The sequence below is a fragment of the Mus caroli genome, unplaced genomic scaffold (genome assembly GCF_978045245.1).
Source record: "Mus caroli unplaced genomic scaffold, Mus_caroli_1 scaffold_8, whole genome shotgun sequence".
Taxonomy (NCBI): Eukaryota; Metazoa; Chordata; class Mammalia; order Rodentia; family Muridae; genus Mus; species Mus caroli.
In genome coordinates, this window is record NW_028227263.1 from 19,111,483 (window position 1) to 19,137,044 (window position 25,562).

The 25,562-nt window shown below is 44.5% G+C and overlaps 1 protein-coding gene and 1 long non-coding RNA gene across 3 annotated transcripts in view; one reads left to right on the plus strand and one right to left on the minus strand.

Moving 5' to 3' along the window:
• Window positions 1-23,298, minus strand: Sgf29 (SAGA complex associated factor 29). 2 transcript variants are annotated; one of them, XM_085841326.1, is made up of 11 exons: window positions 23,144-23,293; window positions 16,450-16,545; window positions 11,294-11,390; window positions 8,626-8,701; window positions 7,640-7,712; window positions 2,082-2,146; window positions 1,110-1,239; window positions 897-1,043; window positions 704-739; window positions 459-621; window positions 1-210 (listed from the first exon to the last, which is right to left on the minus strand). In XM_085841326.1, the coding sequence occupies exons 3-11, from the start codon at window positions 11,366-11,368 to the stop codon at window positions 94-96; spliced, it is 882 nt and encodes a 293-aa protein (XP_085697452.1). In that variant the 5' UTR covers window positions 11,369-11,390; window positions 16,450-16,545; window positions 23,144-23,293; the 3' UTR covers window positions 1-93. The 2 variants fall into 2 exon arrangements, with proteins under 2 accessions (XP_085697452.1, XP_021022959.1); XM_021167300.2 differs by lacking the exon at window positions 16,450-16,545 and having other exon boundaries at window positions 23,144-23,298.
• The window catches only part of LOC147002856 (uncharacterized), a 15,715-nt gene continuing 13,424 nt past the window's right edge, over window positions 23,272-25,562 (plus strand). The window contains exon 1 of the long non-coding RNA XR_015047815.1: window positions 23,272-23,329. This is a non-coding gene — a long non-coding RNA (uncharacterized LOC147002856). The remainder of the gene's footprint in view (window positions 23,330-25,562) is intronic.

Consider the following 25,562-nt stretch of genomic DNA (forward strand, 5'->3'; position numbering starts at 1 on the left):
TGAGAGGGAAGAGTATTTATTTGATCATAGGAACTCCTTTGTAGCCTTCTCCCATGAGGTTGGCAGTGGCAAATTCAAGCCTACCAGCCCGATTCACTTTTTCTTGGGCTCCTTACAAGCCACCACGTACCTCTGGGCCACATTGAGGGGAGGGGAGTAGCCATCTGCGTAAGAGGTGTCTTCAAACAGGACTGAGTAGTCATCCTGAGGCTGAGAACACACACAGGAAGGGTCAAGGGGCTTCTAGGCTAGGGCAGCCTCTCCTTGCCCTGAGCCCTAGCCCTGTCTCCCCACCTCTCCAGCTTTCCTCTCTACTCTGGAGTCAAGGGGTCTGGTACTACCAGGGCAGCCTATGTGCAGGAGATAAAGGACAAGAAGACGGCAGCATTCTAAAGAATGAAGATGACTACCCCTTAAGGGCCTGATATCATCAAAGACCTTCCATGGTGGCTCCTTACCCTCTGTGGTGGGGTGTGGATCAGGGCACGGTAGAAGCAGGTGGTCTGGGGATATAGGGCCAGCACCAGCTGCTCCTTCTGGAACAAGGCCTCAGGGTCTGTCTCAGGGTTAGCTTTCCACTGGGGCAGTGGGATGATGCGCCGACGGCTCAGGGTGTGTCTCCTGGGGGAACAATATAGACCGTGACCAGGGACGCTTCTCTCAGAAACTTGGTGACTCCCCTGCTCCCCACCTGGACACTCACTCTTTGCCTTCTTCATCAATGTCGTCTACCTCATACCTGTGGGCAAACAGAAGGGAAAGAGTGCTGGAACAGAAGGCACAGTTTTTATCTGGGAGTGGGGAATGAGAGGGGATGGAAAGGGGCTGAAGAAGCTTGAGGGAGCACCGCCCAGCACCCTCTGGTGTGGTATGAATGCAGTCAGGCACACACTCACTTGTTGGTAGCATGGCTGTAACTGACTACTTCAGCTAGGATCCACTGTTCATCCCCTTCCACAGCCTTCACCCTAGCAGCCACCTTGTCTCCAGGTTTGGCCACATAGTCCCCTGAGGCTGGAATGGCTCCACAGAGGGGTGGGGGCCTGTAGAGAAAGCCTGTTAGTCTGGCCCCCCAACACCATCCCTCTCTGGCTAGTTCCTGCCCTCACTTGTCACCAGGCTTCCCGATCCAGAGGGGCAGGGTCATGGCGGACTGCTGCAGCAGTGTCATCAGCACCCCTCTGCGCATGGTCTTCCGTGGGGGCTCTGAGTCATTGTAGAGACCTGCGATCTTGGCCGCTGTGGGAAGCAAGTGAACCCCTGAGGTCCTGTGCATGGTACCTGACCCAGTCACACCCAGCAACTGCTCTGAGCTGGAGCACTTTGTACCAGGACTCCCCCAAACTCATCCACATCCCTTCTTAACAGATCTAAGGCTGAGTCTAAGGAACTGACTGACAGGTCTAACTACCAAATGGGTGAGATGTCAGGACAGTGGGCACCTTCATGGAGAGGAACTAAAACAGTGCACAGGGGGCCTTCCAGTATGCAGGTTACATTCTGTCCCCTGACTGAGGTGCTGGGCCAGTGACAATTCCTGAAATGTATACCTATCTTTATCTCCTTTCTACCAGTGCATGTAACTTTAGCAAAGGCTGCACAGATTATCTAGTGTGGATCCTAGGCCTCCTCACACTCAGCTCATCGCCCTCTTCAACTGAAAACAAACAAAAACGCTACCACGGTCACAGTAAGGGTAAAGAGTTGCCTCTGCGGTAAGGCGGAGGTCAGGAAGCCAAGGCAACAGAACCTGAGGAAGCCTGGAAGGCTGGGGGCTAAGCAAGTTTCAAATGTGTAGCTGGCCTGGGAATACAAAGGGTGACAGATTGTCACCAAAGCGTACCATAGAGAACAGTACAGGAAGGAAAGAGATGAGCAGCTCTGGCTGAGTGACTAAGGGCAGTAGGAGGGGTGGGTAGAGAACTAGGCAAACTCTCTGCCTCTGAGTCTGTGCCAGACAGCTCTGTGGGGTGACCATATCAATTTAGGTCCTATGTTCCCCCTGCTAGGAGCCATGACTATTGTCCCATGAGCCCCCACCTTGCCTGGTAAAGAAATGCCCTGTGTTTTCTCCCACTCACCAATCCGCCTCTCTTCCAACAGAGACTTGATCTCAGCTATCTTATCCAGTGCTTTGCGGAGGATGCTAGGCAGGGAAGGGAGAAAAGAATGCTGGGTGAGAGAGGCACTCAGCACAGGCATCGTGGCAGTGTGGCCTCCTAGACCAAGTCTATGATGAAAACTTCAAATCCTGTGGGTGTGCTGGATGACACCGAATCTCAACACTCAGGAGTTTACAGCAATTATGTTGTGAATTTGATGCTATTTTAGCTGCAATGAGTTCCAGGTTTGCCTGGGCTAGAGTGAGACCTTGCGTCCAACACAAAAGGAGAGACTACGGAGATGGTACGATGAGTTAAGTACCTGTTGTGCAAGCCTGAGGATCTGAGTTAGATTCCCAACACCTATGTGAAAGCCAGACATCATGGTGTGTTTCTGTAATTCCAGCATTGAGTTACCATAGAGACAATCAGATCCTCGAAGCCCATTAGCCAAACAGCCTAGCCAAATCAATGAGTCCCACATTCAATGAGAAACCCTGTCTCAAAAACTAAGGTGGATAATAATCAAGGAAGATACCCAATGCTGGCCTCTGGTCTTTACATGCACACTCATCTCACATGCCTGGGAACCTACAAAAATACATGTACACACCACATAAACATATATATACCACACATACAAAATATTAATAAAAAGAAAAAACATACAGACCCTAAAGAGAAGTGAGTACTACTCCAGGTAGCTCAGTCAACAGGTCTGTATGTGTTACAATTCTGTGACAGCAGCCCCACAGGATTATAATATAGGTGAACAAATTTTACTGCTCACGACACCCCTGCCAACAATTGAGGTTTGGTCTTTTACTGTGTATTGTAATGCTAAGTGCTGCCCCCATGTAGACCTAAGTGAGCTACGTGATTCAAATTATTTCTGATTGGTGAATAAAGATGCTGACAGCCAATAGCTAGGCAGAAGAGACATAGGCGGGGTTTAGGGTTAGAAGAGAACAAGTAGGGAAAAAGGCAGAAGAGAAAAGCTGCCTTGGGTTAGGTGAGTCATGAAAATGTGGCCCCAAGGGCTGGCCAATTGGAGTTAAGAGCAGCCCAGATGAAACATAGTAATAACTCAGGGTTATCAATAGGAAAGTAGATTCTAATAGCATAGAGGGTAGAGAGATATCTGCACAGCTCTTGTGCTGTTTAAGGCTTGTTGTAAACATAAAGGATGTGTGTGTTTTATCCAGGAACTAAATGGTCAAGGGCAGGGTAGAAACCTCAGCCTGGGATTAAAAATTTCTACAACAGACAGTTTAATGTCATGGTGTAACATGTTACATGCTCTACACAAACAGTCATATACAAGCAGGGCATGTACAGTCATATACAATCACACTGGAGTATAGAAATAACTGTGACACACATCTCATATTCACACATCTCACATTCTCAGAATGTGAGTGTCACAGTGAGTGTCAATAAATAAATCAAAGTTTATGTCAATGCCCTGTGATAGTCACGCCATGGGATTCATCAATGACAAGTCTCAGAATGTTAACTAACCAATGGCTACATTTTTTTTTTTCAGTGCTAGGGATCCAAACAAGGGCCACTTGCAAGCTAGGCAATTGCTCTTCCACTGAGCACTGTCCCCAGCCCTGTTTTTCAACGCATAAATGGCAGTCAGGCATGGTGGCTCATCTTTAGTCTCAGCACTCGGTAGGTAGAAGCAGGTGTATGTCTGAGTTCCAGGCCAACCTGGTCTACAAAGCAAGTTCCAGGACAGCCAGAGTTACACAGAGAAATCTTGTCTCAAAAAACCAACCAACAAACAGAAACAAACACCACCACCAAAAAGCACAAATGGCGATGTAGCAGAAGGTAGAGACAACCCTAAGAAAGCGGGGGGACTGAGAGGTCACTGACACCACTCTACCCAACCCTGCAGGAATCTGGCCAAAGTTCTGGCCTGAATGACAAGGAGGGATGTCTGATTTGAGTATACCACTCCCTAACAGGCTCGTGTGTTTGAGCAGGTGGTCCTTAGCTGGAACTTTTGGCAGTGGTTCAGGATCCTTCAGGAAGTGGGGCCTTGCTAAAGGAAGCCGGCTGGTAAGATGCGGCTCTTCTTGAGTTCTGCTTCCTGAGTACAATGTAACCAGCAGCCTCATGTTCCTGTTGCCATGCTTTCCCTCCCATAAAGACAGCCCTCTCAAAGCATGAAACCAAAATAAACCCCTCTTCCCATTAAGTTGCTTCTTCTGGGAATTCCAATACAGTAAGGAGTAAATAACAGACGAGCCCAGCTCAGTGTGGGCCCCAGGTTGCAGGGACTCATTCTTCTAAGACTGAAGCCATTCCCACTCCTGTGTGGTCTGGCTGCCTGGCCTCCAAGCTGGCAGAAGATAGCATACAGCTTCTCCAGAAACTGCCTTCTCTCAGGTCTTGTGAAATCTCACGGAGAAGGCTTCAGTGTTAATCAGCAGGAACAACTCCACTGTGGGTCACTTTTTTTTTTTTTTTTTTCTTTTTTTGAGACAGGGTTTCTCTGTGTAGTCCTGGTTGTCCTGGAACTCACTCTGTAGACCAGGCTGGCCTCAAACTCAGAAATCCGCCTGCCTCTGCCTCCCGGCTGTGGGTCACTTTTATTCTGTTTCCACAAACCCTTGGCAAAGCTATAGCTCATGAGTGCTGGCACCCCAGAAAGCAAAGAATGATAGTCAGGAGGCCAAAAATACTGTGAAAGGCTGATGTAGCTGTGGGCCTGCTTGGAAAACACAGTTTTATGTCCTAAGTCCAAAACTTCAGTCTACATGACATCAAAAGAAACAATAAAACCCATCAAGAGTCCAGCCCAGTGCTTCAGGAAAACAACAAAGGGTCTTCACTAATAGTTACTGTGAAAGGGGATGTTCAAAACTGTCACAAAGCATTTCCCCACAAGACATTTGGTGATTACACAATGGAGAACAGAAACCTGGGAGATCCCACATCAAGCAAGGAGACAAATAGTAACTTTCTAACAGAAAGTCGTTACTGTGCTACAGACACCTGCAGCTCAGGCGTCAAACCTGAACCTGAACGGAGAAGTCAGGAAGCACTGAGCACACCCATGGGAAGGACTACTACAGAATAACTAACCTATAACCCACAGAAGGTCAAGTCACAGAGGGATAAGAGAGACTGAACCAAGATCAAAGAGACTGGTCCAGATCAAAGAAGACTGGAGACAAGACATTGAGCAATGGAGATCTGCACTAGAACAGGACCTGTCTCATGGTGAAACATAAGTTTTCTGGGTCACAGTTTTATATCTGAACTGATGTCCTAATTTTGAGATGATTACAGTTTTATAATCATGTCTCAATAGATATGATATATAATAAATATTAAACATTTATATGATACATAAGAAACAGTATGGTGTTGACTACATATCACCCAGTGGCATGAGTTTGTCTGACCTAGTTTGAGAGTGGTTGGACCTGGCTGCCTCATCTCTTTTGCTTTTTCTCTTCCAGCTGCTAGGTTGGGAGTGTTTAAATATTGTTTAAGAGCCTAAAAGCCTGAATTAGCAAAAAGACTTCAAGGTAGGCCCATGTTTACCTAACCGCCTTCTAAGTGCTGAATGTTGGGTGAGTCATAACAGACATTTCATACCAAACTCCTGTGTAAGTCTTCACTCTGCCAGCAGTCAGGAGAGGAAGGGGCAGCTTGCTTTTTACCCTCAGATGAAGACCTGGGGATGTGACTCAATGATACAGAGCTTGTGTAGTATGTACTACAAAAGGGAAAACAAACACACACAGCATCTGCCTTCTGCAAGCTCCACTAGCCCAGGTGAGTGGTCATTGTCTGTTCTGTGCCCCAGCCTCACATGGAGACCCATGTCAGATCCCTCCATACACACTAGAAACTTTGGCAACCTGATCTTCCCATCTGCAAACTAGCTCCCTAGTGAACCTCCAAGACTGCTGTTCCTGAGCCAGCCTTTTCTCCCTACCCTTCTACCATGTCCCACTCACTTATTACCACCTTGGATTTGGTCTTAACTGGCCTTGAACCCCGCCCCAACCCTTCTTTTGATTGCAGCTTTAGGCTTTATTGGTTTCCTGAGGCCTGAGATACAGGAAGCCCTTGTGAACTGAGCCACATAGGGCTACTCTAGTTCTTATCTCATAGCTGGCAGCCTTAGGGTCCTCAAAATGCAGTCATCACTAAAAAACATCAGGCAAACACTTCTTAGGAAGGCTTAAAGTTAATTTTCTGGCTACAACCTGCTTTAAAAAGTAGAGAGCCTGGCAGAGGTGGCATATGCCTTTAATCCCAGCACTCAGGAGGCAAAGGGAGGTGAATTTCTAAGTTTGAGGCCAGCCTGATCTACAGAACAAGTTCCAAGATAACCAGGGCTACACAGAGAAACCCTGTCCCTGTCTTTAAAAAAAAAATAGTAAAGAGAATTGGCTACACATAATGCCACATTAGCTGTAACTTCTGTCAGAATCCTATGAGATGTGTTCATTTAAAAATAAGTATGGGTTTGGAGAGATTGCTCAGCAGTTAAGAGCACCAACTGCTCTTCCTGAGTTCAATTCCCAGCAACCACATGGTGGCTCACAACCATCTGTAATGGGGTCTGATGCCCTCTTCTGGTGTGTCTGAAGAGAGCAGTGGTGGTGTATTCATATGCATAAAATATATGATAAATAAATCTTAAAAAAAAATAAAATAAAATAAAATAAAAAATAAGTGTGCCGTAGAGGACCTGCTCAGCACCTAGCAGAGTTCTGTGGACTTCCGCCTTAGAAACCAGGCTTCCCATTTCCAAGTTGTATGGGTTTTGGCAGATTTTGTACTCCCTCCATAATTCAGCTTCCTTGACAATAAACTGGGACAACACTATAAACTACAACAAGGAGTGCCTTGGGGATCAAGTGAAGTGAATAAATATATGAAGTATTTGGGCCAGACATGGTGGTGCACATCTTCAATCCCAGTACTAGGGAGGCAGAAGGAGGCCAAGCTCTGTGAGTTGGAGGCCAGCCTGGTCTACGTGGTTAGTTCCAGGCCAACGCTACATGGTGTGACTCAGTATCAACAAATAAAAAAGTTAAGAAAGCACTTGGAATGGTACCCGGAGTACAGCCATGTCACCCAGTGGTCCTTATTACCATTACAGGCTGCATTTGTCTGTATCCATAGCAGGGGAGGGTCAAACAGTTTGTAGTATCTGATATTATCACCACATAATCCCACTGTATGTTCACAGTCCAGTAGAGTCATTACTCTGATTTTAAGGACAAGGCAACAGAAATTCAGCTGCCTGCCTGCCAGGTCATATGACTAGAAAACTGTATGTGGGGACATGGCTTGCTTTACTGCCATCTATAAAGCAATAAGCTAAAGGGAAAGACTGGGTAATGAAGCAAGAGCTTGGGAAGGTTTAAGCAATGGGAGAGGTTGAGCAGGACCCTCTTCACAGAAAGAAGGCAAGTAGGGGCCATGGTCTCAGAGCATATGTGGTCCAGCCCCGGAGGACAGGGACCAGAGAGCAGTAGCACCCTGAAGGTGGTACTTACTTGCACTCGGCCTCCGCATCAGTCTTGGCGGTTGTGTAGAGGCCCCGAAGCTTTGTCCGGTAATAAGGAGAAACTATAAACACAAGAATAAGGAATTATGAGCAAGAGGAGGTGGCAGTATGTGGTCTTGATTCCAGGATACCAGAATCCAAGCTTGAAGAGGCTTGGAGGCCAGGGCCTGGATCCTAGGCTTATAAGAGTTTAAACAAGCTTCCAGGAGGTTAAGCTTCCAGGAGGTTAGTAAGATGGCTTAGGATGGAAAGTACTTGCTTTGCTTGCAAATACCAGGAACTAAGCTCTATCACTCAAGGAAAAAAAAAAAAAAAAGCTGGGCATATCAGATGTTATATTTGTTTTAATCTCAGTACTTGCAGAGGCAAGTGGATATCTACGAGTTTAAGGCCCGTCTGGCATACACAATAAGGTCTAGGACAGCCAGGGCTACATAGTGTACTGTGTCTACAAACAAACGAAAACTGGAAAGAGTGAATGGTGCCTGATGAACACACACATTTAAAATGGGCTCCCTGTTCAGCATGATCACATTTCCATATGGTAAATACAGCATCATCGTTCCTGAAAAGCATCCTAACCTGGTACCTAACACACCATGACAGTTACTGGGAACCGTACTGAGAAATATGCATTGTCCAAAGTATTCTAACTAGAAAGCAGCAGGCACAGGGCGTGGCCTGTCTTGGGGCATATGCAGAGGCCGTAGGGGAGCTCTGCTGTAAGGGTCAGTTCTCCTGCACACACGACTGTCTTTCTAGTCCTGAGCTGAGGGTCTCTGGGGTCCTTTGGTGCAGGGCAGTCTGTCATCAGTCCCTGCCACTTTAGGTCACTCAGCCAAAAGGAATAACAACGCTAAAGAACAACTTTGGAATATGCAGATACAGCAAAAATCGCTTTTGAGACACAGTAAGGTCCTGTTCCTAGCTGCAGCTCCTCCCCACCTCCTTTCTCTCCTGCCCTGAGTTACTCACTCTTGTTCTCTGTCTGCATCCGCTCGTGGGTTTTCTGGATGTTCACCAAGTTGTGCTCACTTCTCGACCGCTCTTCCTGTAAGAATGAGGTCAAAAGGCCATGAGGCAGACCTTCTACACTAAGAAAAGCCCACTGTTTACATAACGCCCCCTCTGTGGTACACTGCCCTGTGAGATCTGACAGATGCCTCAGGCATCTCTATGGTCGCAGCATTACACACAAGAGTCCTACCTCTTAAACACCCTCCACGCTCCTGCTAGCCTCACATCCCGTCCCATGCTCTGGCAGTATCTGTACTTTCTCTAGTTTCCTCTTTTCTGGAATTGCCACACAGTTGGAATGAAACATATGTAACCTACCAGGATCTTTCACTTGGCAGATATGTGCCAGTATTTTATGCCTCTTATTTTTCAGGGTACACTTACTACAAAGGATATTATCTGAAATACTCCCCCACTGGCTCCTTGGACCATGTGAGCCAGCAGAACAACCAGTGTGTGACTAAACGTCAGTAAGTCAGGCATGATGACACATGCCTTCTAGTCTAGCACTTGAGAAGGAGAGGCAGATAGGTCTATAAATTCTAGGCCAGCCTGGTCTACATAGCAAGTTGCAGTCTAGCCAGGCCTACATAGAGAGACACTGTCTCAAAACAAACCGCACACAAACACATACACAACTTCCATGAGCAAATGCTTGGCAAGTCCCTGGTAATAATGAACAAAACCGAGCAATGACATGCCTAACATGTCACAGTATGCTACAGGCACAAACATATACCACTCTCTATTGTGAATGAAAAATAAAAGCTATTTTAAAATATAGGAGGTGGAGAGATGGCTCAGCAGTTAGGTGCACTGGCTGCTATTTCGGAGGACAAAGGTTCTGTAACTGATGACCTCTTCTGGCCTCGAGAGGCACCAGGTATGCATGTAAAGAACATGTAGGCACTCACCTTTAATCATAAAATAAAAATAAGTCTGAAAAAAAAAAAGATTAGTGCACCAGGCAGATTCAATTCCCTGGCACTCACTCAGGACAAATTACAGGTGCGTGATTATCACCTTCTAGTACCGGAGTGAGGCGCGGTACATTCTGGGGTATGATACACACACCCTTACCATACCTAGGTCATTCGTATACATATGCAACATGAGTGGCAGAGTAAACAGGGAAGAAAGCCGCTTTGGGAAAAGAAGTCCTGTGCACTGTGGAAAGAAGACAAATTGTAGCCAGTCTTTTGCTACTTTGTGGGTCTTCGACCCTTCCAATCCCCTAACACCAGATAGGAGAGAAAAAAGGATAGAGGGGAGAGGAAAGAGAGCCCTTAATAAAGTCAGGGATCAGAGGGGCAACGCTAAGACTACCTTCTGCTGATTGGGGTGTTGGGTTCCTTGAGGCACCTTAGATCTTCAAAGTCAGGATATCTTATTATTTCTTCTTTTGTGCTCAACTACTTAACAAACCACAACCAACAACATCCAATAACTAACCAACAGCCCACAACCCACCCTGCCGCTTGGGGCGCTAGCATTTATATGTCCTTGCTACATATCCCACACCTGGGACTAAAATGAAAACATATTCTTATATTTGTTTTTTTAAAAAAAAAACAAAATTCCAAAATTGTCACTAACAAATTCATAATGAATGAGGAGCTTCATTCACAGGAAACAATTATTAATTAGAATAAGATGATCAAAGTGAGTTCTCTTATAGGAAAAGGCAAAGAATGGAAGTCAATCTAGAAATAGTGAGAGCCTCTAGAGTCAGGCAGACCCACCAAAAAAATGCTAAGCAATTCTAAAACCATCCATTGTGGGAAAAGAAAGAGCTTAAACCTCAACCCAATAAGGCCAGGTAGGTATTTTGAACAGACAGGGGCTAGAGTTGGCACAAGACAAAGGCCTTCCATCCTTGCTGCTGCGCCCCATAGGCACACTGGGAGTCCATGGACCTCTAGCCCATGGATGTCTCTGGGGTACTTTAATATAATGATGCACTGTGACTGTTCCTGACCCAGTAAGAGAGCAGCCTAAGCTATGTCCAGAAGTACAATCAATACCTGTAAGAATTACTCTAAAACTCTGCCCATCTCAGAAGGTGGTAGACTGTAGTATATAATGCCATAGTAATCTGTCTGATACAAGTTTTGAACTAAGGCAAGGTGACTGGCTTTATTTTCAACTGAGCTGCAACTCAGAAATGTGGCCTTGGACCAGGCATTTAATTTAGGCAGCCCAGGGTTAGCTAGCAGGTCTGGGTTGTCTAGACTGCACACACTGACTAGACCCTAGAAGTTAACTAAATCTTCAGACTGTCTTGCCTAGTAAGAACATCGTGCTTACTTGGAGTTTGGAAGGGGAAGGAGAGAGGTGATGGCTAATGGGTGTGGTCTAAAACTGATCATGGTTCCAGTTGTACAACTAATTACAAAAGGTCACTAAACTGTATGCTTTCAATAGGTCTGGCTTTCAAACAGCTGTTAAACAAACAAAAAGAACCCTGAGATCTTGTACTTGACAGAAAACCCAACAGGAAGAGCAGTCAGACACAAGAATCCCTCCTTCCACCTCCTGCACAGCTAAGGCTCAAGCACTTGAGGTCTCTCTGAACACAAACCCATCTCCATACAGCTTAGCGTCACCGCCCAGACTTTGCTCTTACCTGGGTTTGCTTGATCAGCTGATGGAGCTCTGTGAGAAGCTCTGCAATTCGAGAATCAGCAGACACAAGGGCCATGGGACGGGCCTGCGAAGGGCATCTGGTCAGAGAAGGAAGAAAGAAGGGAAAGCTATCACTGCCTGCTATGGGCTGAACTGTATTTTTGCATCCGTGATGCATGTGAATGACCTATTTGGAAATAGAGCCTTTGCAGATGAAAGTCATGAGTAGAATAAAACCTTTAGGAGTGACTGTGTCCTTATAAGAAGCAGCAAACGCATGCAGAGGGAAGACGGCCATATAACCACAGTGGCAGAGATTGGAGTGATGTAGCTTTGAACTTGAGAGTTTTTGCCTTAGCTGTCAGAGCAGCCAGAATGATAGCCAAGGACCACCAGACTCTAAATAAGACTTTATGTGAAGATGGTTTCCAAATCACAGGAACATTATTTTCTTACTAGAGAGGAAAGATAAATTACACACACACACACACACACACACACACACACACACACACACACACTTGCTCATAACAAAGTAAATGTATTCTAGTGGTATTATGATGAAAATAAAATGTTTTTATTTAACAAAAAGTAAGCCAGGCAGTGGTGGCGCACACCTTTAATCCCAGCACTTGGGAGGCAGAGGCAGACAGATTTTTGAGTCATATCAGACCTTGAAGCAAAACAATTGATAAGAGTCTGAAATCTGAGGGTAAAAAGTGTCTGAAAATCTGAATACTAGATGTAAAAAGCTTATCAGACCTTTAAAGGTGTTGAGCAGTGCCTATGGATAAGGGATATAACCAAAACTGGTTCTAACGCGTACCATGCTAATAGGTCAAGCTATTGCTAAAGGTAGAGGTCTCCAATATATCAAAATTGTTTCAATTGCTGGAAATACGGTCACTTACAAAGAGACTTAAGTGACTGTGACCAAACCAAAAGCCTCAGATCTCAAAATGCCTGGTGCATCACCTGAGAGAAATACAGTATTTTGCATCAGAAAAGCAAACAAGCCATTTCTAGGGGCAAGAGGTTCCTAAATCTCAAAGAGAAAGGCTTTCTGGGGTGTGTATGCAACATAGCAAAGGCTGTCATTGGGTTCAGGAGCGAAGAGTCAAAAGAGATTTCAAGGTAATTTCTTAATGTTGGGAAATGGCTTTGAGGGCCTGGTTCAGGGCCCTGAAGCAAAAATCACCAGCCTTTTCAGCCATGGAGTAACATGCAGACTGAAAAACTGTCACTTAGCATTGGAGATTTAATGCACACTACTGCAGGCAGCAGGGCTCTACACCTGGCTACAGATTGGACTCTATAAAGATGTGTTAATATCAGAATAGAAGCCAGTTAAACTTTTGCATTGAGAACACAAATTTACTTATATATCCACAGGAAATGAAAAGCTGTAGATCTCATCAAAACTGATAAAGAGCCGGGCGTGGTGGCGCACGCCTTTAATCCCAGCACTCGGGAGGCAGAGGCAGGCGGATTTCTGAGTTCGAGGCCAGCCTGGTCTACAAAGTGAGTTCCAGGACAGCCAGGGTTACACAGAGAAACCCTGTCTCGAAAAACCAAAAAAAAAAAAAAAAAAACTGATAAAGATGAGAGAGCAATAGAAGTTTCCTGAAAACCTTGGCCACACTGACCTGAAAAGTGCTTAACTGAAAAAACGTCTCTGTTTATAATTTCCCACTATACACAGCACAATTAGTGGCTTAAAACAGAAGGCGGGAAATGTAGTGAGAATCCTGAAATTTTGGTTTCTTTTAAAAAACACAGAAATACTATAAAAATGGTTTGTTTGATTGTTGTTGTTTTGTTTTGTTTTTTCTAGTGTGTTTTTGTTTTAATCCCAGGTGTGGGGACATGGGTGCTTCTTCAAACTGACTGTAGCTGCTGACTATCAGCTTCAAACTGACTGTCCCTGCTGGCTAGCATTTACCTTGTACTTTGGCAGAAGCATGGTTTTGCCAGCTGCAGATAGTTTCTGCAGTTGTGTGACATTTGGAATTCTCGGAACTTTTCAGAGGGTACGTAAATTTGAGGCCTCCAACAGGGGAGGTCAGGTGGTTGTTGGCCCTTTATAGAGGTTGTTTGCAGTTTGTTAGTAGCTCTGGTCAAAATGATCAAAGAAGAAACAAAAGGAAAGAAATCAGATTCAGGAATTTTCCTGGGGGTGAGGAGGATAAAAGATGAGAAGAAGGGCTGGAGAGATGGCTCAGTGGGTAAGAGCACCTGACTGCTCTTCTGAAGGTCCAGAGTTCAAATCCCAGCAACCACATGGTGGCTCACAACCATCTGCAACAAGATCTGACTCCCTCTTCTGGAGTGTCTGAAGACAGCTACAGTGTACTTATATATAATAAATAAATAAATCTTTAAAAAAAAAAAAAAAGATGAGAAGAAGAAGAACTCACAAGGTAGCAAAGACTGCAACACCTGCTGGCAGGAGAAGTCAGGCGCAACAACTTATCCTTCACCTCGGAAGGAATTTCTCCCTGCACACCACAAGCCTCCTAAGAGTTTCACTGAGGTGGAGCCCCTGGAATTTTGGCTGCACTTACTTCCCATCCTCTGATTACCAACAAGTTCAAAGTAGTTGCTACCTTGGTCCAAGCAGCATAATGTTATCAATTTTGTAAACTAATGTAATATTTTATGGAGAAACAGAAAATCAAGATCCCTTCTAAGTTATGATACTGTTAAGGGACAGCTGACTCCATTTTTATTTTAGTTAAAAACAATATTAGAGGGCTGAAGAGATGGCTCAGCGGTTAAGAGCACTGACTGCCCTTCCAGAAGTCCTGAGTTCAAATCCCAGCAATCACATGGTGACTCACAAACATCTACAGTGAGATCTGATGCCCTCTTCTGGAGTGTCTGAAGACAGCTACAGTGTACTTACATATAATAAATAAATAAATCTTTTAAAAAAACAAGAAAAACAAAAACAAACAAAAAGTTAGACTTTCACATCCCTAGCTACAGGTCAACTTTTGTTGTTGTTCTACTCTTGTGAATTACACACTGCAAACTGTTTCCTTTGTTCTGAGAATTGACTGATCATAATGTTTCATGGTATGTTAACTGTCAGACCATAAACCTACAGGTAGCTTTCCCAAGACCATAAAAATAACTGTAAAATTCCCATTTTTAATCACTTGCTCATTTGCCCTAAAAAGGCCTTTCTGTTTCTGATCTGGGAGTATTCATTCTACTACCAAGGAGAACTATAAGTTTGGCCTGGTCATAAAAATAGAATTTTACCTTGCAACAGCTTGGTGTTAGTTCATTTTCACCACCATAATAAATAACACTGGGCTGGAGAGCTAATACATCCCTGAGGTAAAACTGTAAAGATATATTGCTGGCTTGCCAACTGAAAGCAAATTGCTTCTGGTGGTCATTATGGCCGGTACCGAGAAAAAGGCATTTGCTAGATCAATAGCTGCATACAGTGTGCCAGGAGATATGTTGATTTGCTCAAGTAAGGATGCCACATTGAGGTCATTCCTTCAAGAAGACAAGACCTGAGCCACCCCTCCCCCCAAACACTTGCCACACTATGAAGGCAGAATGGACTTAAACTCACATTTCTGCCTCAGCCTCCCAAGTGCTGGGATTACAAGTGTGTGAAACTGTACCCAGGCTGTTTTGTAAGATAAGATCTTTATATCTTTGTGGGCCCCTTAGACCTCTGGGCTGATGTAATTCACCTAGCTCAGCCCTAAAGAAGCCAGTATTATGGCATGCACCGCATGATGCAGCTAACACAAGCTTTTACATTGATGTATATTTTCATTTTCCAAGTCTATTCTCAGGAGTGGAATTATTGGATTACTTGTGCCTAGTCTTCAAAAGATCAGACTGGTTATTTTCACAGTGGGTGTGCCATTTTACTAACAGCAATGAGATTCTAGAATGTCTGCATCTATGCCAACATACACTACTGTCTTTTTGCTATTGTCATCCTAGTCTGATATGGTATCTTGTTTATTTTGTTTTTGTGCAGTATAAAAACTCAGATAATGACACAGGCTTTGCACAAACAAAAAATCGTGTTATGAAAAACAGCTTACGGTGTTGAAGTCATGTCCTCAAGACTCAGTTTGGAGGAACAAAAGATTGTACTTCCTAAATATTTAAGACATGTGCTTCCAAGAGCACAGTTCAGCAATAAGAAGAGAAATAACTGAACTCAGAAATGGAGAAAGGGCAGTTTGCCAGAAGGTGGTAATATAAATGATCACTAATCACATGAATAGATTCCATTATCATTAGCTATCAAGGACTTGCATATCAAAGCAACCGGGGCCAGAGCAGTAGTGCAGTGGTGGAGCACTTGGCTGTTCTGGATCTCACTCTGTAGACCAGGCTGGCCTCTAATTCAGAGATATACCTGCCTCTACCTCCTGAGTACTGGGATTAAAGTGTGAACTACAATGCACAACACTATTTTTAATATTTAATTGTATATGTGCCTGAGTGTGTGTGCACCACATGCATGAAAGAGCCTTCGGAGATCAGAAGAGGAGACAGATTCCCTAGAATTGGAATTAAAGACAGTTGTTAGCTGCCACATGAGTGCTGGAAACAGAACACCCAGTCTTTGGCAAGAACAAGTGTTCTTGGCTCAACAGGTATGTTGAGCCACCTCCCCAGCCCCTATAACATTTTTAACACCACCAGATCATTCATTTTCACATAAAAAAGAAAATGTCCCCCCCCCCCCGAAAAGAGCCTGGTGTAGGGTGCACACCTTGAATCCCAGCACTTGAGGCAGATCTCAGTGAGTTCAAGGTCAGCCTGGTCTAAAGCTACAAAGTGGCAAAGTGGGACCCTGTTACCAAAAAAAAAAAAAAAAAAAGTATAAACAGTCATGATGGCATGCCTATAATCCCACACACAGGGGGCAGGGACAGTAGTAACTTGACTTCAGGGCTAACTGGGGCTATCAAATAGCAAGACCTTGTCTGAATCTATCTCCAAAATTCAAATTTCAGAAAGTCTGAAACGTCTAGTTATGGGGCTAGAGAGATGGTTCAGCAGTTAAGAACATTTGCTGCTGTCTTAGGTAGGGTTTTATTGCTGTAAAAAGATACCATGTCCACAGCAACTCTTATAAAGGAAAAAAACATTTAACTGGGGCTAGCTTACAGTTTCAGAGGTTCAGTTCATTATCATCATGGTGAGAAGAGTGGCAGCATGTAGGTAGACATGGTGATAGAGGAGCTGAGAGTTCTACATCTTGATCTACAGGAAGCAAAAAGGGAGACTATGTGTCTCACCGAACACTGCCTGAGCATAGATATAATTCAATGCCAGTCTCCACAGTGACACACTTCCTAACAGTGCCACTTCCTATGGCCAAGCATTCAAATATATGAGTCCATGCAAGCCATATCTATTCAAACCAGCACAGCCACTCTCGCAGAGGAAATGGGTTCAGGTCCGGTATCTACTTGACTGCTCACAACTATAACTCAGTTCCAAGAGATCAGACATCCTCTTCTGGCCTCCGAGGGCACAAACCATGCATGTTGTGAATATTCATACATAAAGTAAGACACATACACATAAATCTTGGGAGAGAAAAATGTCTAGCTGTGTGAGACATGGTGGCCTGTGCCTTTAACTCCAGCACTCTGGAGAAGGAAGCAGGCAGGGCTCTGTATTTGAGGCCAGTCTGGTTTACAAAGCAAGTTCCAGGTCAGTCAGGAGAATATAGCCATACAGCCACGGGTTCCTCCATTTACCCCAAGGCTATGGCCAACCAAAACTTCTGGAAAGTGCCTAAACCCTGCACTTAAACTTTATTCTTGTTTTTTTATGTTTTTAATGTTGTTTTGAGCCAAATAACTTTTTTTTTTTTTTGGTTTTTCGAGACAGTGTTTCTCTGTATAGCCCTGGCTGATCTGGGCCAAATAACATTTTTAACACCACCAGATCATTCATTTTCACATAAAAAAGAATATGTGCCCCCCCCCCAAAAAAAAGCCTAGTGTAGGGTGCACACCTTGAATCCCAGCACTCCAGGCAGATCTCAGTGAGTTCAAGGTCAGCCTGGTTTAAAGCTACAAAGTGGCCAAGTGGGACCCTGTTACCAAAAAAAAAAAAAAAAAGAAGAAGAAGAAGAAGAAGAAGAAAAAAGTATATAAACAGTCATGATGGCATGCCTATAATCCCACACACAGCGGGGATGGTTTGTAAATCAGACTGGCCTCAAATACAGAGCCCTGCCTGCTTCCTTCTCCAGAGTGCTGGAGTTAAAGGCACAGGCCACCATGTCTCACACAGCTAGACATTTTTCTCTCCCAAGATTTATGTGTATGTGTCTTACTATGCAATTCTGACTGCCCTGGAACCTTAGACCTAGAACTCACAGAGATCCATCTGCCTCTGCCTCCCCATGCTGGGATTAGAGGTGTGTGCCTGCCACCATACTGAGTTTATTGCTTTAGAGGCAGGGTTCCACTGTGTAGTCCAGGCTGGACTGAACTCCTATTTCTCCAGCCTCAGCCTTCACAGTAAACTTCTGCTCTTGCACTTGTCACTCATGTGTATGATGAACTGTTTCACTGACTGCTCTCCCACAAGATGACAAGCCTGGAGCATACAGGCTGCCACTCTACTCATCTTTCTGTTCCGCATAGGCCTTGGCACATACTACTGCAGATGAGATTGCTGAATGGAGCGGAGTCCTCTTAGAGCAGTCTTTCATCTTAGAACACTGGAACAGGTTTGAGGCTGAGCCTCTCACAGTCTTCTCTGTCTCCATAGTAAAGTACTAACATCTTCCGTGAGAGACTCTTTACTCCCCCACCCCATGCAGAAAAAAGAAATTATGCCCCTTCATAATTCCATTCAGTAGCATTTACTAATTATCTAAGACATAAAAGATATGCAGTAGTGAAAGAAAAACAATGCAGAATGGACACAGATATTAAATAAGTATAGTCACATGCCAAAGAAGGCCACATCAGCAAAAACCAGCCTGAACATGATAGTGGTCCCATGAGATTATAATGTTCAAAAAGATATACGAGATTATAAATTGAAAACGCTTTCATCACCTCCTTATTTCTTATTAAACATTTGTTTCTTGAGTATGGGAGCACATGTGCCATAGTGTTTACTGGTTTTCTTCTTATTGTGGGATCAAACTCAGGCTGTCAGGCTTAGTGACCACTTCCTTTACCCTCTGCGCCTTTCCACTGGCCCTCATCTAGTATTTTATTGAACTGTTTCTGTGTAAATACACAAACACTTTTCATTTTGTGAAAACCACCTATGTAGTATTTGCTCTAGTAACATGCTGCATATGGAGTAGCAGGCTACCTCATGTGGACTTGGTGTGTAGCAAGCTGATAATCTAGGCTGTGTAAGAGCACTGTGTCCTGTCTGTTTTAGAATAAAACACCTCACAATGCAATGCTTACAGTGCACTCTCAGCAGCATGTGATGCACACGTTCAATGTATTTATTCTTAGGGTGAAAAAGCACTACAGCAGATAAACGCACGAGGTGATTAGTTTTAACCAGACATCTAGATCACATGGGAAGGATGGCACTGGTTGCACCTGGGCGGCAGAGCAGAGGCAGAGGCAGGCGGATCTCTGAGTTCGAGGCCAGCCTGATCTACAGAGTGGGTTCCAGGACAGCCAGGGCTACACAGAGAAACCCTGTGGTTTATAGTGAGATGCTGATATTAATGAGAGCTTTGTGAGTAAGCAAGAAAAAAAAGAGCTGGATAGTGATGTGCCTTGCGTGTCTGATTGTTAAGAAAAAAATACAAAACAAAACAAACATACAAAAACAACAACAAGAACAACAAGAACAAGAACAAGAACAACAACAACAACCCCACCTGGGAAAAGATTCTCAATGTCTAGATCAGGTTGGTCTGTGAGATATTGTCTTCATTATGTTAACTGGGATGGGAAAACCACCCGTTCTCGGTGGCACTGTTCCCTGGGCTAGGTCCTGAACTACTGTGTAATGAAGAGGGGGTTAAACACAAATATGAATGCCGGGAAGCATTCGTGAACCCTAAAAGACCACCAAGGAGCCTGTTTTAGATGTAATAGCATTAGGGTCTCTTTATTACAAGCTCAGGTTTGGCATCCCCTCCAACTCAACCCTGACACAGCAGGACCAGAGGGAAGGCAGAGCAGCTTGACCCCTCAGCAGAACAAGTTTTTATAGGAAAATAGGAAGTGAGGGGTGTCCAGTCTGGCAAGCACCTAATAGAATGACCATACGCGGACAAATGGGTGCTCTGAAGCAAGACTGTATACAATCACAAACAGTCTGAAAGAACATCTGAAACAATCGGACTAATCTTTGATTAACTGTTGCTAGGAAGTAGCTAGGGAAGAACTCTGGCCAAAGACAAGCAGTGGGGTCCTTCCTGGTATGTGCGTGCAGCTTGGGTTCTGCTGTAGGTCAAGTTCACAGGCCCTTTTTTCCTTTCTTCTTTTTAAGATGGAGGCCAGTCCCAAGACAGAGTAGGTTTGGCCTCTCACAGACACCATGCATGCATCTCTCCCTGCTCTTGACTGCAGATGTAACTAGATGCTCCAAGTTCTTTCCTTGGCTCCCCCCAATGATAGACTACAATCCAGGGTGGTAAACCAAACAAACCCTTTCTCTTTCAAGTTGACTTTATCACAAGGTGTTTTATCACAGCAGCAGAAAAAAACCCAGTACATTATATAAATGGATAAACCGAATACAAACAAGAATATCAGAACTAAAATTCTCAAGCAAAAAGGGATCTACCAAGCACCCACAATTAGACACTGAGAAATGATACTCCAAACCCTTAAGAACAAATAGGTCCTTACACACTGATGGAGAAGAGTTGGGGAACACCACAAATAATTCCAAGTTCTGAACCTGAGTATCTGCAGGAATGGGAACACTAGTGAAAGCATGAGAATGTGAGGCTAAAACTAGAGTTCAGTTTGGGCCACATTTGAAATGTCTATCAGATATTCAACAGGAGATGTAATGCCAGAGCTGGATTTAAAAATCTGCAGAATTCATGAGACCAAGACAGGAGGATCACCTTAAATTCAAATTCAGTTTGGATTACAGTGAAATCCTATCTCAAAATGATGGTGGTGGTGGTGGTGGTGTCGGCGGCGGTGGCGAGCTGGGGTAAAGGCTCAGTAGTCAAGAGCAGTGGCTATCCTTTCTTGAGGACCCAAATTTGATTCCTAACACCTACATGGTGGCTAACAACCCTCTGTTCCAGCTTCAGGGAGCCCAGCCCAGTAACTACCTCTTCTGGCCTCTGCATGTGATGCATAAATATACATCAAGCAGGCTGGAGAGATGGCTCAGTGGTTAAGAGCACTGGCTGCTATTCTATTGGTTTGAGTTAAATTCCCAGCAACCACATGGTGGCTCATAGACATCTGTAATGGGATCTGATGCCCTCTTCTGGTGTGTCTGAAGACAGTGTACTCACATACATAAAATAAATAAATCTTTTTTTAAAAAAAACTACTTCAAAGCCGGGCGTGGTGGCACACGCCTTTAATCCTAGCACTTGGGAGGCAGAGGCAGGTGGATCTTGGAGTTCGGCTACACAGAGAACCCTGTCTCGTAAAAAACCAACCAACCAACCAACATCAAGTCAAACACTCATATAAATAAAAAAAGAAAATTTTAGAAAACAAAATGTTGCCAGGAATAGTGGCCCATGATATTAATCTTAGCACTAGGGAGGCAGAGGCAAGCAGGTCTCTCTGTGAGTTCCAGGCCAGCGTAGAATGAATTTAAGGACAGCTAGAGCTACTACCTAAGGAGACCCGACTCTCCATATATTTGCAAAATACTTTTAAATAATAAAAATATAAAAACAAACCTAAATAAACATAAAAATCAATCTTGAGTTTAAGGTAGAATTGTGGGGCTGTGACAGCCAGCCCCAACCTCATGGTACTGTGTTAGTACCTGCTCTATCTACCCCCAGTCAATTAGTGACACTTTCCCAGAGTGTTCAGACCTGTGTAATAATTTACACATAACTCCCCTATGATGGCGAGAAATTTATGGTACCAGGCAGTCAAGCCTTAAGGGCCTTCTTATCTTTGCCCTGCAGGCAAGATAAGAATAAGATAATTGTGTTCCTGCTTTCTGCTTTTGTAAACTTGCTTATCTGTGGGACTGGGATGAAGAAGTGTTTTATTACTGTACAATGGGAAAGAGAAACAACGGAGAGGAGAAAAACAACGACCTGGCCCAGCTATGCATTCTATAGATAATTAATTGTAAGGGCCACCGTTGATATCTGCCTTTATAACTCTTCCTTCCTTTAACTTTTTAAAAGACTTATTTATTTCACTGTCACTGTCTTCATGAACACCAGAAGAGGGTGTCAGATCCCATTACAGGTGGTTGTGAGCCACCATGTGGTTGCTGGGAATTGAATTTAGGACCTCTGGATGAGCAGTCAGTGCTCTTACCTGCTGAGCCATCTCTCCAGCCCCCGTCCTTCCTTTGGATCCCTCCACACCACATGGCATGCTGTTTGGCTTTAAGGTTGCCATCCTTCTGCCTATTACTGCCTACTGCCTAGCAGTAATAAATAAAATAAATTCATTTAATCTAAATTTGAATTGAGACTAAGATTTGGTCTTTCCCTGTAGATTCTAACACCACAACATTATACTGATCTACAAGATATAAATTTGAGAGCCAGTGAGATAGCCCAGCAGATTCAAGTGCTTGTGCCAAGCCTGATAACCCGAGTTCCATCCTAGAAGCCTACATGATGGAAGGAGAGAACTCCTGAAAGCTGTCAATTGACCTCCACAAAAGTGCCGTGGAATGAACATGCCTGCCTTCACACACACCAAATATTTTTACAAGATAGAAACGAGAGCATCAAAATAAATTTTATTTTTATTTAAAGTGTGAAATAGACAATGTCCAAGGAGGGAACAGAAAGAAAGGCAAGATGAAGAAGGGTTTATGTACTTTGAGGGTACAACCGTTAAAGATGAAGCAAAGGAAGCAAGAGTTCTTTAGAGAAGAGAGAAACGAGGCAATGAAAGAGGATGCTGCCAATCCTTTATCACTGAACTTCGGAATCCAGAAGTCAAGGTGGCTTTGTTAGAGCTGTTTCTGTGAAATAGCATGAGTCAAAGCCTCCCTAGAGAAAGCTGAACATTGACAGGCAGGGGAAGGTGCTGATGAGTAGACGCAGACGTCCTAGGATACATGTGTCTGCCGACATAAGAGTGAGCTGGAGCCCAGCGTGGTGGTGCACGCCTTTAATCCCAGCACCTGGGAGGCAGAGGCAGGTGGATTTCTGAGTTCGAGGCCAGCCTGGTCTACAGAGTGAGTTCCAGGACAGCCAGGGCTACACAGAGAAACCCTGTCTCGAAACCCCCCCCCCAAAAAAAAAAAAGAGTGAGCTGGAGAGTGGTTGAAGTTACTGTTGTGAAAATGGACACCTTTAGGGCATGTGCAGTCTGTAATCTCAGCACTCGGGGTTGGGAGAGGAGGACTGCGATCTCACGGCCAGGTTGGGCTACAGAGCGGGTCCCTACCAAAAACTAAGCTTTTGAGAAAGTAGTAAAATGGGCTGATGTCTGGGACCCACATCAGCTGCCGGCATCTAGACTAGCCAGCTCCAGCCGCTTCCCACCTCTCCAGAGAGGTAGGGCGCACGCGCAAGCCCCAGGGCGCCGGCTCCCACAGCCCCGCCCCCTTCCCGTCCAGGGCGCGTGCGCGTCTCCTCAGACCCCGCCTCGGCGAGCCGGGCGCCGGGCAGGAACGCTGGCCTTTCGTTCCCGCGCTGCTTGGAGGTACCTTGCCATGGCCCCGTCCCACCTACCGAGCACAGGAAGAAACAGCACGTCGCGCTGGTAACTGCGATGGCGGGAACAGGCGAATCCCTGGAACGTTTCCTCACAGGGTAGTCTCGCACTTGCGTTCGAAGGTTCGCGGCACGTCAAGAACCACACACGCTGTTTCTCTTATGAGCGCGGTCGAGCGCGGAGGACTCCTCTGCGCATGCCGGGTACTTCTCTGTGACGTGCTGCATTGCACTCTGGGAAACGTAGTTCTTACTTCGACACCTGTGCTTTGATGTACTTAATCATGATTTAATAGATCAGAGTCAAAGGAACAGAAAAGCATGCGTGAAGCCTCGCCTCGCATGTGAGAGGTGATGGGAGCGGATCCTCAGCACGAGAAGAAAACAACAACAAAACCACATCAAATTGTTGGGGATGAGGAGGGAGGGCCCCAGGAAGCAGATGAGAACTCTGTACTTTAAGCTGAAATTTGCTGTGAATTTAAAATGTATCTAAAAATATTTTTAAATTCCAAATAAGCAGTTTTAGGTTTAGTACTTGTATTTTACAGAATCTTCCCAGCAAATAAAAGATTTGGACATGCAAACATTTAGCTACATCTTTGGATGCCTGCCCAGTTAGTGCAGTGGTAGGACACTTGCTTAGCATGGTCCCGGTCTCAGTCTCTAGGGACTGCTCCCACCCTAACTATCCTAGTATTTCCTACATAACACCTAAAAAACCTCAATATGGTTTGGTGGTAAAGAGCACGTACTACTTACTCAATCATGAAGACCAGAATTAGAATGCCAGCACTCCTGTCAGCTGGCTCAGACTGCCTGTAACTCCAGCTCCAAGGGATCAGATGCCCTCTTCTGGCCTCTGAGGGCACTGCACAGGTGCACATACACATATACATAAGCCTAGACATAGAATAAAAATATTTTTGAAAATCTTTTAAAGTTTATAATTACATATTGTTATTCTCTGATAGGATTACAAATGCTATAAGGTCAAGATCATTAGACATTCCCAGTACATAGCACTGTGCCTGGCATACAACAAGCTATCAGATATTTTTCTATTAGGAAACCTTACATTTTAACACTGAAACTATTTTAGCCCCTAGACTAACAAAGAAATTTATATATATAAATATATATTAATGAGTCTGGGGAGATGCGGAGCAATCAAAAACATGTACTGCTTTTGCAAAGAGCCTAAATTCAGTTCCCAGTGCCTACAGTAGTGGCTTATAACGATCTACAATTCCAGCCCCAAGGGTACTGATGTGCCTTCCTCTGGCACCTGCACTCACGTGCACATACCCACACAGAGACACATACCTTTTACAGATTGAAAAAATAATTTTTTTTCATTGAATCTGTATGTCTATAGTCAGTTGCCTGGTTAATTTTAACAACTCTGACAGGGCTTAGAGCCACTGGACAATGCAGTCTTCACTGAGGAATTTCCCAGACAGACCTAGCTATGGGGAATTGTCTAATGAATTATATAGGATTATAGGAGTGCACTAACACGTCACCATATTAATTCATACAGAAGACCCAGCCACTGTAGGTAGCACTGTTCTCTGGGAAGGTGATCTTGGACTACATAGGAAAGCTAACAGCATTTAGAAGACAGAGACAGGTAGATGTCTATGAATGAGGCTAGCTTGTTCTATATAGGGAGTTCAAGACACCAGTGAGACTAGTCTAGGAAGAAAGAAAGAGAGAAAGAAAAAGGAAGGAAGGAAAGAAGCTAGCCAGGCATGGCAGCACATGCCTTTGATTCCAGTGCTCAGGAAGGAGAGGTGGATTTCTATGAGTTTGAGGCCAGCCTGGTCTACAATGCGAGTCCAGGACAACCAAGGCTATCACACAGAGAAACTGTGTTGTTACAAGTGGCAGGGGACATCAAGACAAGGTTTCTCTGTGTAGTCTTGCCTGTCCTGGAACTCACTCTGCAGACCTTGAACTCCTAGAGATCCACCTGCCTCTGCCTCCCAAGTGCTGGGATTAAAGGTGTCTGTCACCACTTTTAGTTCTTTTTTTTTTTTTTTTTTTTTTTTTAATTTATTTATTATATGTAAGTACACTGTAGCTGTTGTCAGACACTCCAGAAGAGGGCATCAGATTTCGTTATGGATGGTTGTGAGCCACCATGTGGTTGCTGGGATTTGAACTCAGGACCTTTGGAAGAGCAGTCGGAGCTCTTAACCACTGAGCCATCTCGCCAGCCCCCACTTTTAGTTCTTATCAAGGTGCAGTGAATGGCTCTATCACCCATCCTATTTCAGTTCTACATCTGTGAATTTGGGAAAATCATATTATGAAGAGTTCCAGAGCCAAGTGTGATAGCTCACTCCCCAACACTCAAGAGGCAGAGGCAGGAGGAAGTCTGTGAGTTTGAGGCCAGCCTGGTTGTTCAGAGAACTCCAGGACACCCTGGATA